This window comes from Rhinichthys klamathensis, unplaced genomic scaffold (assembly GCF_029890125.1).
Source record: "Rhinichthys klamathensis goyatoka isolate OS25496 unplaced genomic scaffold, OSU_Roscu_1.1 h1tg000245l_1, whole genome shotgun sequence".
NCBI classification, from domain to species: Eukaryota; Metazoa; Chordata; class Actinopteri; order Cypriniformes; family Leuciscidae; genus Rhinichthys; species Rhinichthys klamathensis.
This window is the reverse complement of record NW_026606767.1, coordinates 503486-518342: the sequence shown is the minus strand read 5'-3', so window position 1 is coordinate 518342 and position 14857 is coordinate 503486. Positions and strand designations below refer to the sequence as shown.

Here is a 14857-nt window from a genome sequence, read left to right as displayed (position 1 = left end):
TAGCACTGAAATTAATTTAACTAAAAAACAAAAACAAACCCAGTCTGGTTTACCTTGAGTGTTTTTGAAGCAGGTAACAGCCTGGCGGTAGGGGTTCGGACAGTCCGGTCCGTCGGTCAGATTAGCCAGAACCAGCAGTAATAGCAGACTCTGATTGGACAGCGGGAGAGGGTTCTGCTCTTGCTCCGCCCCCGGTCTGGTGCCGACTCCACCTAACGTGAACACGCTCCACAACCCACCTGAATAACACCGAAACCAGTTACATATGTTCTCTACATGGAGTGGATTGAATTAATGGTGACCTCAAGAATAACAAACATTTACAGCCAGGTCATTATCATTAACATTAATTCCTGCACTATTTGAGATACAAACATGAATGACACTACAAATAGCAAGGCTTGCTGCTGTGTACTTTTCTAAATGATTTTCATGATTTTCATCTGAGAGACAATAAAATGGACATGAAAAAAGTTAATTACAACTGAATTTGCTGCAAGAAACCTTTAAAGACCCCATATGGTGAAAATCAGCATTCGGAGATCGACTACTTTTGACTGACAAAATTCCAGCCACTGGAAACCAGACCTTTCTTTTTTAGTAAACTTTGTGTACACAAAACAATGAATTCAATGCTCAAGTTCATGTGTAGAGGCCCTGGTGATACTTCGAGCACAGTTTTATGTTGTGTCGAGCCTTCTTAGTTTTTTAAAAACAGCGATTTTGATGCTATCATAGTAGTGCCCCATGCACTCCCATTCAAAAGGCATTTTTACCTAAAACGAAAATACGGTCAATCTTAAAAGTGGCGTTTCCATTCTAATTATGCTTTTACACGAAAGTTTGACTCAGGCAACAAACAAAAAGAGCCTAGGTTCAATTTTGGCAAGAGTTACCCTTTAAGTGGATGGAAGAAAATGCTAAAAGAAGTACAGAATATACCACACTTAAAACATGGCTTGCAATGGTGACGCACTTAAAAGTTGCTTTAGGCCAGAAGAGGAATAATTGAAGCAAAAGATCATTCATAGAATCTCCAGGAAGTGCAGTGGAGAACCGGACATGCTAATGGCTCTAAAAAGGACAGTCTCTTCTGCCTCAAGAGCTTCAGATGTACTTTAGAGATTCACATCACAGTCACTCCTTTGTTCGTTTTGACTCTCAAATAGACATTTACAAAATAAGTATGTCTTACAGCAATACACAGTGCCAATCAGGAGAAATCATACAAGCACACGTTTTTAATTACGATTGAAGATTCGAAAACAAAATTTGGTAGTGTGGAACTTTTTATACATTGGGAATTCTAGCAGATAAGGAAAAGAGGCCATTACATTTCACATTGGAGGGAAAGGGTTAAAAGAAATAAGAGCGACTTGATTTCAGCCAATAAAGAAAGTGGTTTCATTAAAATTTGCTTCTTTAGAATGACAAATTGTGCAAAAAATCATGCATCACATTCACAAGACCAGGAACAGTCGATTTGGACGTCATGTTGACTTTAACATTGTGAAAAAAAACAAGAAGAGTTGGACATTTTCTGTCCAACAGCGCACACACAGCGGGTTGTCGATGAAAAGTAATTGATTTTAAACAGATTTCTAATCATTCAGGCATTGTCTCAGGTTGAAGAGCGAGAAAGAGTTGAGATGGAAATGAGATGCCTGTCTCCATGTCTAATCACTTGTGGCTGGACATGGCGGCCCCACGAGCAGACTGAAGCAGTCTAATCTGGAGCCAGGATGTTAACAAACATCCACCGCAAATAAAAACAACAACACTGGCAGAAAAAGTCACAGAGTAACGAAAACTGCCCTCCGCCCTCCTAGACGCCTGATATCATTAAGACACTGATAACATTAAAGGTCCTTAGACTGTTATTATTGGCTGCTTCTATCCTTTAGGTTCCTTATATGACATCATCATGTTCCAAAGACACTGAGATCATGCTGGAACTGTAATGAGGTCACAAGAGACACCATGGCGACCCCAGTTGACCAATGAGAGCGAGCGCAGATGCCAGAGGAGTCTGCAATCTACTCATCAGAGCCAATCAGAAGCCTGTAATCACTCTCAGACACGCCGACACACTTTTATGACGGGAAAAATGATGGATGAAGAAAACACCCCTTTGATTAGCACACAATCTCTCATAAACACACTCATATGTCTCTTAGTTCCCTGTGTGTGAGTGTGGAGCATACAGTGATCACACACACACACAGAAGGCAGTGTGTGTCCTGGGGTTGTTATTGTGGACTGTGTTAACAGCGCAGATAAATGAAGACATCATGGCTGCCATCCAGCAGAGCTGAGAGAACACACACACACACTCAGAGGGGTTTTCCATGCCACTAATGCTGTCAGTACATAAACAGGCGGCTGAGGGTGACAAATGTTGCTGCTAACTTACACACACACACACACACACACATTCACGTCTATGTTCTCTTTCATAGTGCTCTTCCTGTAAAAGTCCCTGTGGATCTCCATTAAAAATGTCCATAGAGGAAACATATACGAGGGTTATTAAGTGATGCTTCAGAAGAGTATCTTAAAATATTTTGCCAAATTCTTGATGATTTTTATGCACACAGAAGCATTTGGATTGAAAATTTTGCAGAAATGACTCCAAAGAATGACATTTTCCTAGAAAAAGCAGTTGTTGACATGAAGGCCAGCCTGTAGACGTGCGAAGGGGAAGAAAAGTTTATTCATGCAAAGCCATCTGGCAGACAGAACATCATGCATGCGTGTGTCAGACGAAATACATCCGCTCATCTCTCTAGAGAGAGTATATGTGGCACACAATATATACATCAACATTGTCAGGATTCTTTGAAAGTCATCTGCAACATCCGAGCATTGGGCTCCTCCAGGGCAAAAAGACACAGGTGTGTGTCATGTCGGACTAGGCTAATAAAGCACTTCCTGTCTGCTGCTATAAGCCCACCATTACTTCCTGTCGGTGTGGTTTCAGCAGGAAATGTTCATGGCGTTTGCCTGTGCACACCATTATGATGCTGTTATGTAGAGGGCATCGTTGCTATACGTTTGCTAAGGTGTCCTGGGAGGGTTCAAGGGAGTTCAATGCGATCGATCACTAGGAGTTTCTATGCGGTTGCAAAGATGGTTATTTGCAGCTCCGAGTCAATGCATCTTAAAACTCATTTCGCAAGGGTTTATGGGTAATATTAACCCTAAAAGCATGCTTTTCCTCCCTCATTCTCCCCTCTAGGGTTCCCTGTTCTCAGTTTTTCCTCTCTCTCTCTCTCTCTCTCTCTCTCTCTCTCTCTCTCTCTCTCTCTCTGTCCTTCTTTCACTCGCTGTAGTTTGAGCTGGCCAGGGCGAAGGGTGAGACGACGCTAATCCTGAATGCAGACACAGCGACGGCCTTGAGACTTACGCAGCACATACACACAATAGCAGGATTTTGTTAAGGCCAGACGCAAGTTCGATAACACTTCAGCATTACATTCATTTACTAGTTAAAGGAACTGTTATTGTTACATACAGAGATCAAAAGTTCAACTGACTGAACACACGAAACAAAAACATCAGAATACTTCAGATATACCAGTTTCACATTAGTTTACGCATCCACGTGTGTACAGTAAATCTGGAATCAATTAGCAATCTCACGAAAGCTAATGTCATATTTCACCTGAAAATCAAATTAAACTTTTTATTATTATAGTAAAGTAATTAAGTGTTTTATTTATATTTGTAAACTAAATATAATTAATTACATTTTGCATGAATAATGTGATATTAATAAAAAATATATAATTAGGCTATAACTACTATAATGAAAATAAAAAATGAGACTCTGAGAAAAAACGTCTGGTAAAAATTACTTATTGAGAATTGGTTAGTATGGTCTTAATGGCCCTTAAAGACTTTATTTATGTCGTATGTAAACAATCATTTTATTCCCCCTTCTCTTTTGATTTTGGTGTGAAATGGGACCTGATCATGTTTTTGTGAGATACACCGTATTTGGTCCGTCTCGGAGAGCAGAAATAAGAGAAGCGAATGATTACAGACGATCATAAGACACATTCAGTAGCCCTGCCCTGGGAAACACACACACACACACACACACACGGATCTCAGGGAAACATCAAGACGCCATCTTCACACAAATCACCGCCCTGATTTATGAAGCACAAGTGTTTCCCAGAGAGCATTGCTTTATGTACATCATCTATCCCTTTTTTTGAGGGGAGGATAATCACACATATCAGTTCGGTATGGAAGCTTGATTTGGCTTTAGAAAAAAAAAAAAAAAAAAAAAAAGAAGGTAATTGCGACTTGGTGTTCTGAGTGGTTCCTAGGAAGTTAGGAAGTTGTTATGTGGTTGCTACGGTGTTGTTTCTAGGGTGTTGCTAAGGTGTTCTGAGTGGTTCCTAGGAAGTTGTTATGTGGTTGCTACGGTGAGGTTTCTAGGGTGTTGCTAAGGTGTTCTGAGTGGTTCCTAGGAAGTTATGTGGTTGCTACGGTGAGGTTTCTAGGGTGTTGCTAAGGTGTTTTGAGTGGTTCCTAGGAAGTTGTTATGTGGTTGCTACGGTGAGGTTTCTAGGGTGTTGCTAAGGTGTTCTGAGTGGTTTCTAAAAATTACTATGTAGTTGTTCATGTGTTCTGAGTGGTTTCTAGGAAGTTGTTATGTGGTTGCTACAGTGTGGTTTCTAGGGTGTTGCTAAGGAGTTCTGAGTGGTTCCTAGGAAGTTGTTATGTGGTTGCTACGATGAGGTTTCTAGGGTGTTGCTAAGGTGTTCTGAGTGGTTCCTAGGAAGTTGTTATGTGGTTGCTACGGTGAGGTTTCTAGGGTGTTGCTAAGGTGTTCTGAGTGGTTCCTAGGAAGTTATGTGGTTGCTACGGTGAGGTTTCTAGGGTGTTGCTAAGGTGTTTTGAGTGGTTCCTAGGAAGTTGTTATGTGGTTGCTACGGTGAGGTTTCTAGGGTGTTGCTAAGGTGTTCTGAGTGGTTTCTAAAAATTACTATGTAGTTGTTCATGTGTTCTGAGTGGTTTCTAGGAAGTTGTTATGTGGTTGCTACAGTGTGGTTTCTAGGGTGTTGCTAAGGAGTTCTGAGTGGTTTCTAGGAAGTTGTTGTGGTTGCTACAGTGTGGTTTCTAGGGTGTTGCTAAGGTGTTCTGAGTGGTTTCTAAGAAGTTCCTATGTAGTTGCTCATGTGTTCTGAGTTGTTTCTAGGAAGTTGCTATGTGATTGCTTTATTTTATTCCGTGGCAGAAACAAGCTTCCATAGTTTGGTGTGACATTACTCTCAAACTAGTTTCAAACTAGCTAATACTTAAGTTTCGGTCAATATAGTGTCCAACATTATGAATCAAATTATTAAAAACATTTACACTGATGATCTTATGAGCTGTCGAGCACAATTTTTTTTCCTGTGTTTACAAATTTCCAATGGAAACAGGAAGTCTGAGCTAAGACACAGACCAAAGGCCACAAAAAAAACATTTGTACCAAAATATAATGAAGCTTGATTGAATTATTAACCTTTGCCATTGCCTGGCAACAAAAACAATTTGGGAAGCTGATTTAAATTCGCTTAAATATATTTCTTTTAATATAGTGACAAAATATAATGTCTAGGTTATCCATCAAATTCCTGTTTCTAGGGCAGCTTAAAAACAATGCAACTTTGCAAAACGACCATAAGCCGTTTCCCAGGCAACAGCATAAAGTTCATAACTGTGAGCGAATTAACCGTCAGGTGGTGGACGACATAGAGTATCGTAAACGTTTAAGTCGAGCTAACATTAATATGATCCAGAAGGCTTTCCAGCCTGTGTAATTCCAGAGTGACGAATTTTGGCCATCTAATCCTGCCTGAATCTTTCCATCCCGCAGCAGCGGAAACAGGATCAGGCCCAGAATTCCTACTGTGGGTGACGGGACTGACACACAGGGCTTGTGTCTCCATTTAGCTGGCCTGATTTACCCGTCAGACAATGAAGACACACTGTCTGGATTCCACACACACATTGGTACGTCATCTTGGCACTGACTCACAGCTGTTAACAAGCTCATTTTGTATCTTATGGCCACAGCGTGCCAGTCGATGATACATGTAGTTCTAGACTTTAATCGCACTTCTGACTAACTGTCATAGTGAAAGTGAATCAACAAAAACACTTTCAAATTGGATTTTAATATTTTCAAAATTCACTAGACAGGTTAGTTTTCATTTTATTCAGCAGTGGTTGTGATAGTTTCAGTTTGCTTTTTATTTCATAAACACATTTCATTTTAATTGTATAAATGAAAAATATAGGGTGTACTCACACTAGGCACGGTTGCCATGAACCGGGCCCGAGTACGATTGTCCCCCCTCCCCACTCCCCCTCTGGCCTGCACTCACATAGGGTTTCAGCATTCGTGCCGGAGCACGCTTACGTCATTATGGTGCGACGGTTTCGGGATAAACAAGAAGAGCGGCTGTGCCGACTTTAAGTGAAAGTAAGCCTCGTACTTTGGGATATGGCCCAACACAGTGCACGCGCGCGCACTGGAATAATGTTACCGCGATATAAATAGCGCGTTCACGCCCCCACTGTTCTTTTCAATGCGCGTATTAAATGCGCAGAGACCGAGCAAGCCGTGCCTGTTCGGTGCTCCAGCACGGTTAGCGCTCACACTGCATGCGAACCGCGCCCGAGTCCAACTGAACCGTGCTCTGGCCCACCTCTTCCAAGCGGGCCAGGGCCGGCTAATCGAGCCGCGCCCGGGCACGGTTCGGAGCACTCACACTAGTCAAACGAACCGCGCTTTGGTGGTCAAACGCACTCGGCGTTGGTTCAAACTGGCTAGTGTGAGTACACCCTAAGTGAAAAATGACACTGAAACAAACAAATACATTTATATTCTTCGAATTGTATTTTAATATAAATTTTATATAACATTTTCTAGACTTCAGGTTAGTTATTTTCATTTAAATCAGGAAAAATTAAAGGCATATGTAAACATAATACAAAAGATAAATCAAGTGATATAGTAAATAAATATATTTAAAGTAAATATTATATTTTTTTTCTTTTTTTGTTTCAATGCCATTTTTTTACCATCTGAAACCTACATTGGTGATCACCACATCATGTCCAAAAATATTCAATATTATAAAATATAAATTCAAATGAAAACCAATTATTAAAAAAACATTTTACTAAACTTAAATTAAATGAAAACTATAATTTAACTGAAATTAAAAAAAGAATACCACAGCATGAAAACATAAAATAAAATGACTACATCAGATCAAATGAAAAACTGAAAATGAAATCGATGCTTTCAGTTTCAATTCATTTTAGTTTTTCCAATTATTCTGATTATTTTCATTTATCAGTAGTTTAGTATATGCTTATTCATGCAACATGATCAAAACAAAATGCTCTGTAAATTATTTGTATTTAGTGCTTATGGTTCATGAATGAGGCCCAAAAAGTATAAAGAATAATTTTATACTTACACTCTGAATTGGAGTCCTACTTTATAATTTTATACTTATTTTTTGTGTGTATGTTTATAGGTTAGTGTGTCACAGCGCTGTCTGGTGCTCAGAGTGAGACAGACGCGAATGTGTGTGTGTGTGTGTGTGTGTGTGTTGGACACTGGTCAGTCCACACAATGAGGAGTGTGTAACTCAATATTAAGTAAATGATCAAGCCAAGAGTCCAGTTCACACAATGAAAAGTGTGTGTTTGTGTCCTGCTGTTGACATGTCTGAGTGAGCCAGACACCAGACAGACAGACAGACACAACTGTCAATAACACACACACCTGTGCACTGGATTTAGTTTTTGACAGGCTTGTCAAACAAGAGTCTGTTCAAACAAACAGAACAACTTTATCAGAGACAGAGTCAGACGGAGTCAAAGCTGAACAGAGGAGCGTGTGAATCAGGTGTGGGGATTTTCACATGCAAATTCACGAGAAACTGGACTGAAGGGTTTATTTACAACCAAAACAAATATTTTTATCTAAAGAGTAATCAGACCCTGCTCAACCTCGACGGACCAAGAGATTCATCTTACAACACTGGCATCATTTAAGCAAATGATGCTGCTGAGCCATAACCAACAAACACACATCAACACTAGCTATGTTTACATCCACCTATTTTTATGCCAATTTCGGGATAACGCATTAAAAAACACTGGATGGAAATGCCAAGATGCACATAAATTAAAAAATGCACATAAAAAATATATGCGCTCAATTGAGGTGGATGATTTGTTTATCCGATAAGCAGACGTGCACATAAACTACAATGGAAACACATTTACTGAATCCCTCGACGCGCACCAAAGAATTCATGTGACTTTGCCTCAACAGAGCATGTGATTGGATAACTGGACTAACCAGCGGACCAATCGCATCTCAAATATTGGTTTGATGGTTTGGTTCTGAAATGCCTGAGCCAAAGTCTGTCATCAGAATGATTCAGTTTAATTCCCTCCCTCATACGATTGCGTTCCCAAACCCCAGCATCCAAACGCAAGATAACATGACAGTGTTTATTGTGTTTCATCTGCCGCTCTGAGACGCAAGTAATTTATGATGTACGTAAAAAGAGCCAGAGTGGCTTCCCCCATTGCAGCGATTTCCAGTTTTATTACAGATATTTTGTGGCAATTTCCCAGGAACTGAGTTTTTTTGTTCTCTTGAACACATGGGATGGAAACAGTTCTTTATTTGCAAATGTTTTATGTGATATTTCAATTTTGACCTCAACTTTGGGTGGAAACAGCTATTGTCACCCAGAGCCAGTGTGTGAAGTTGAATGTTTATATACATTATTGAAGGAATAATTTAGCCAAAAATCTTTTAATTGATTGACTGAATTATTTGAACACTAATCTGGTAAACAGCTTAAAGGGATATTTCACCCAAAAATTAAAATTCTGTCAGTAATTACTCGCCCTCATGTTGTTCCAACCCCGTAAGACTTTCGTTCATCTTCGGAACACAAATGAAGATATTTTTGATTAAATCTGAGAGCTGGATCACTCCTCCATAGGCTTCTTAAGGGATCGAAACTTGCCGGCCCAGAAAAGTTATTAAAGACATCGTTAAAATAGTTCGAGTGACTACAGTGGCTTAACCTTAAGTTTATCAAGCGACTGGAATACTTTTTGTGCGCAAAAATCAAACAAAAATAACGACTTTATTCAACTAATTTGCAGTTACACTATGTGAACTCACTCGAGGCCCACAGAGAAGGAAATGAATAGTTGAATAAAGTCGTTATTTTTGTTTGTTTTTTGTGCTCAAAAAGTATTCTCGTCGCTTGATAAACTTAAGATTGAGCCACTGTAGTCACTTGGACTATTTTAACGATGTCTTTAATAACTTTTCTGGGCCGGAAAGTTTCAATCCCTTAAGAAGCCTATGGAGGAGTGATCCGGCTCTCAGATTTAATAAAAAATATCTTTAGTTGTGTACCGAAGATGAACGAAAGTCTTACGGGTTTGGAACAACATGAGGGCGAGTAATTACTGACAGCATTTTTACTGACAGAATTTTTAATTTTTGGGTGAACTATCACTTTAAAATGCATCAGATTTGATGCATCAAACAAAATGAATCATTCTGTATTGTATCAATTTCCTAATAATACTGTAATGTGCAGTCTGAGGGATGGCAAACAGTTCCAGTGTGTGTGTGTGTGTTGGATGGGTGAGTGATCAGGACAGTGTGTGTTTGTACTCACTGGCGACTCCTGATGCGAGTCCGTACAGCAGCCCTCCTCCGTCTGACTGCGTCTGCAACACGTGAGTGGCGGGGGGACATTTCTCCTGTCTGATGAAGTTATACAGCAGCGTCTTCACCAGACGACTCGTCAGAGACAGACTACAGAGAGAGACAGAGAGATTTGGCAAACCTACCATACTCGGGGGCAAATTCACTGAACAGTTGTGTTGTTGTTATTGTTAACTAAAACTATCAAATGTAGATAGTAATTGAAATAAAGTATAATAATTATAATTTTTTTATCACAATAAATGAAAACCACACACACACATATATATATTTGCATGTGTATATATATATATATATATACACTCACCGGCCACTTTATTAGGTACACCTGTCCAACTGCTCGTTAACACTTAATTTCTAAGCAGCCAATCACATGGCGGCAACTCAGTGCATTTAGGCATGTAGACATGGTCAAGACAATCTCCTGCAGTTCAAACCGAGCATCAGTATGGGGAAGAAAGTTGATTTGAGTGACTTTGAACGTGGCATGATTGTTGGTGCCAGAAGGGCTGGTCTGAGTATTTCAGAAACTGCTAATCTACTGGGATTTTCACGCACAACCATCTCTAGGGTTTACAGAGAATGGTCCGAAAAAGAAAAAACATCCAGTGAGCGGCAGTTCTGTGGGCGGAAATGCCTTGTTGATGCCAGAGGTCAGAGGAGAATGGCCAGACTGGTTCGAGCTGATAGAAGGGCAACAGTGACTGAAATAACCACTCGTTACAACCGAGGTATGCAGCAAAGCATTTGTGAAGCCACAACACGCACAACCTTGAGGCGGATGGGCTACAACAGCAGAAGACTCCACCGGGTACCACTCATCTCCACTACAAATAGGAAAAAGAGGCTACAATTTGCAAGAGCTCACCAAAATTGAACAGTTGAAGACTGGAAAAATGTTGCCTGGTCTGATGAGTCTCGATTTCTGTTGAGACATTCAGATGTTAGAGTCAGAATTTGGCGTAAACAGAATGAGAACATGGAACCATCATGCCTTGTTACCACTGTGCAGGCTGGTGGTGGTGGTGTAATGGTGTGGGGGATGTTTTCCTGGCACACTTTAGGCCCCTTAGTGCCAATTGGGCATCGTTTAAATGCCACGGCCTACCTGAGCATTGTTTCTGACCATGTCCATCCCTTTATGGCCACCATGTACCCATCCTCTGATGGCTACTTCCACCATGTAACAAAGCTCTAATCATTTCAAATTGGTTTCTTGAACATGACAATGAGTTCACTGTACTAAAATGGCCTCCACAGTCACCAGATCTCAACCCAATAGAGCATCTTTGGGATGTGGTGGAACGGGAGATTCGCATCATGGATGTGCAGCCGACAAATCTGCGGCAACTGTGTGATGCCATCATGTCAATATGGACCAAACTCCCTGAGGAATGCTTCCAGCACCTTGTTGAATCTATGCCACGAAGAATTGAGGCAGTTCTGAAGGCAAAAGGGGGTCCAACCCGTTACTAGCATGGGGTACCTAATAAAGTGGCCGGTGAGTGTATATATATATATATATATATATATATATACACACACACACACACAAGCAAATATATATATATATATGTGTGTGTGTGTGGTTTTTATTTATTGTGATAAAAAAATAATTCTTTATACTTTATTTTAATTACTATTACTATATACAGTATACACACACATGCAAATTTCTATAGAATTTCTAGAAATCCATATATATGTTTGTTGTAACGATACAAGAATTTCAACTTCGATAAAATACCTTGAAAAATATTTAATATTCAATAACGTTTCATACCACAGGGAAAAACTGCCATATAGATATTATTTTATCTCATAATTTTTTGTACATAAATACTTGACAAGACGGGCATTTTGACAGAATTTTGGGCGTATCAATTTGGTACTCGTGAGGTGTTTAAGAGGCGGCTTTATGTGTGCGCGCATTGGATGTGAGTGCGAAACCTGTGGAAATGAGTAAAATAATGTGCAATACACGCTACCCCACGCCGAAATTCATGCCCTGTCACACCAACAGTATTCAACCTAAACGAATGAAACGAGTGAATAAGAGCAGGTGGGTGTGTGTCAACTAACTGTCGGACAGAAGAGAAAGCAAGAAAGCGCAGGTGTTATCGGTACAGCAGAAAATTAGTATTGGGACCATTGCAGTATGTATGTTATGTATGTATGTTATGTATGTATGTTATGGATGGATGTTATGGATGGATGTTATGGATGGATGTTATGGATGGATGTTATGGATGGATGGTGTTATCGGTACAGCAGAAAATTAGTATTGGGACCATTGCAGTATGTATGTTATGTATGTATGTTATGTATGTATGTTATGTATGTATGTTATGTATGTATGTTATGTATGTATGTTATGTATGTATGTTATGGATGGATGTTATGGATGGATGGATGGATGGATGGATGGATGGATGGATGGATGGATGGATGGATGGATGGATGGATGGATGGATGGATGGATGGATGGATGGATGGATGGATGGATGGATGGATGGATGGATGGATGGATGGATGGATGGATGGATGGATGGATGGATGGATGGATGGATGGACATGGATGGATGGATGGACATGGATGGATGGACGGACATGGATGGATGGACATCCATCCATGTCCGTCCATCCATCCATGTCCATCCATCCATCCATCCATATCCATCCATCCATGTCCGTCCATCCATGTCCGTCCATCCATCCACATCCATCCATCCATATCCATCCATATCCATCCATGTCCATCCATCCATGTCCATCCATCCATGTCCATCCATCCATATATATCCATCCATCCATGTCCATCCATATCCATCCATGTCCATCCATCCATATCCATCCATCCATGTCCATCCATCCATCCGTCCCCATCCATGTCCATCCATATCCATCCATGTCCATCCATCCATATCCATCCATCCATGTCCATCCATCCATATCCATCCATCCATGTCCATCCATCCATCCGTCCCCATCCATGTCCATCCATATCCATCCATGTCCATCCATCCATATCCATCCATCCATGTCCATCCATCCATGTCCATCCATCCATCCGTCCCCATCCATGTCCATCCATGTCCATCCATCCATCCATCCATGTCCATCCATGTCCGTCCGTCCGTCCGTCCGTCCATCCATCCATCCATCCATCCATCCATCCATGTCCATCCACGGACATGGATGGACATGGATGGACATGGATGGATGGATGGATGGACATGGATGGGGACGGATGGATGGATGGACATGGATGGATGGATATGGATGGATGGACATGGATGGATATGGATGGACATGGATGGATGGATATATATGGATGGATGGACATGGATGGATGGACATGGATGGATGGTTGGATGGACATGGATGGACGGACATGGATGGATGGACATGGATGGATGGATATGGATGGATGGATGGATATGGATGGATATGGATGGATGGATGTGGATGGATGGACGGACATGGATGGACGGATATGGATGGATGGATATGGATGGATGGATATGGATGGATGGATGGATGGACATGGATGGATGGACGGACATGGATGGATGGATGGACATGGATGGATGGATGGATGGACATGGATGGATGGATGGACATGGATGGATGGATGGATGGATGGATGGATGGATGGACATGGATGGATGGATATGGATGGATGGATGGATTGACATGGATGGATGGATGGACATGGATGGATGGATGGACATGGATGGACATGGATGGATGGATATATATGGATGGATGGACATGGATGGATGGATATGGATGGACATGGATGGATGGACATGGATGGATGGATGGACATGGATGGACGGACATGGATGGATGGACATGGATGGATGGATATGGATGGATATGGATGGATGGATGTGGATGGATGGACGGACATGGATGGACGGATATGGATGGATGGATATGGATGGATGGATGGATGGACATGGATGGATGGACATGGATGGATGGATGGACATGGATGGATGGATGGATGGATGGACATGGATATGGATGGATGCACATGGATGGATGGATGGATGGACATAGATGGATGGATGGACATGGATGGATGGATGGACATGGATGGATGGATGGACATGGATGGATGGATGGATGGATGTATGGATGGCTGGATGGATGGATGGATGGATGGATGGACATGGATGGATGGATGGATGGATGGATGGACACAGACGGATGGACACAGACAGAAAGACAGATAGATTTAAACCATCACTTTTGCCATTTAAAACAGCCGATCATGGTTACCTGTTTTTTATTAGATCACAGGAACATAGAAAAACAATTGGAAAAGAAAGTAATAGGGCATTCTAGGAAATTACTATTATTTTGGTACATTAGCATTAGGGTCTCTGGGAAGATGTCAAGATAAAACATGAGAATTAAAGAAACATGGAAATGGTTGGAATGCCAAGAGTTTATGGTTTCTGGAAACTGGTGGTATTCTCAACGCTCATTTGCATTGTGAAGTGAGAATACGGCGCTTGTGTAGCTGGACGTCTTTGCTTTCATGCACTTGCACAGAGTACGTCTCAGTCCTAAAGACACTCGTGAGGTTTGACGAGCGTGCGTTAACGACCTCAGACATGCAAGCTCAGCTGCAGTGCTGAAGAGCTAACGAGGGAACTTTAAAAGCTCAGTATCAGTGGTGCGATGCAAACGAGCCCTCCGGGTGAACTCAAGCAAAGCTCCAGACGAGAGCATCTGGCGAATTAATGAACACCCTCATTTGCATATGAAATGGCAGCTCTTGACAGTCGTCCTTCTGTTAATGCCGGTCAGGGGGCCACATTATCACACTGGGACAAACTTTGTAAGAATAAAACACTGCGGCAGGCAACAACTTTTAACTTGTATTGGCTCTGGTTCTTGAGTTAAGAAGTTTATAATGCATCACTGGAACTCTGGATCAATTAGATGAGTCTATTCAGGTGTGTAGAGTATCTGTGCCTTACTTTACTAGTCATTTTATATTATAAACCAACCGTATAGTACAGAACATGTACCTTAAATTACATGTACAAAGAAACA

General features: G+C 41.1%; 2 protein-coding genes across 2 annotated transcripts in view; both read right to left on the bottom strand.

Annotated features, from left to right (window-relative positions):
- The window catches only part of atp8b1 (ATPase phospholipid transporting 8B1), a 139956-nt gene that overhangs the window by 60769 nt on the left and 64330 nt on the right, over positions 1-14857 (bottom strand). The window lies entirely within an intron of this gene.
- dym (dymeclin) overlaps positions 1-14857 on the bottom strand; it is a 78977-nt gene that overhangs the window by 47242 nt on the left and 16878 nt on the right. The window contains exons 8-9 of the mRNA XM_056266132.1: positions 9735-9874; positions 54-239 (exon numbers count right to left, since the gene is read on the bottom strand). Coding sequence (XP_056122107.1) covers positions 54-239; positions 9735-9874 — 326 coding nt within the window. The remainder of the gene's footprint in view (positions 1-53; positions 240-9734; positions 9875-14857) is intronic.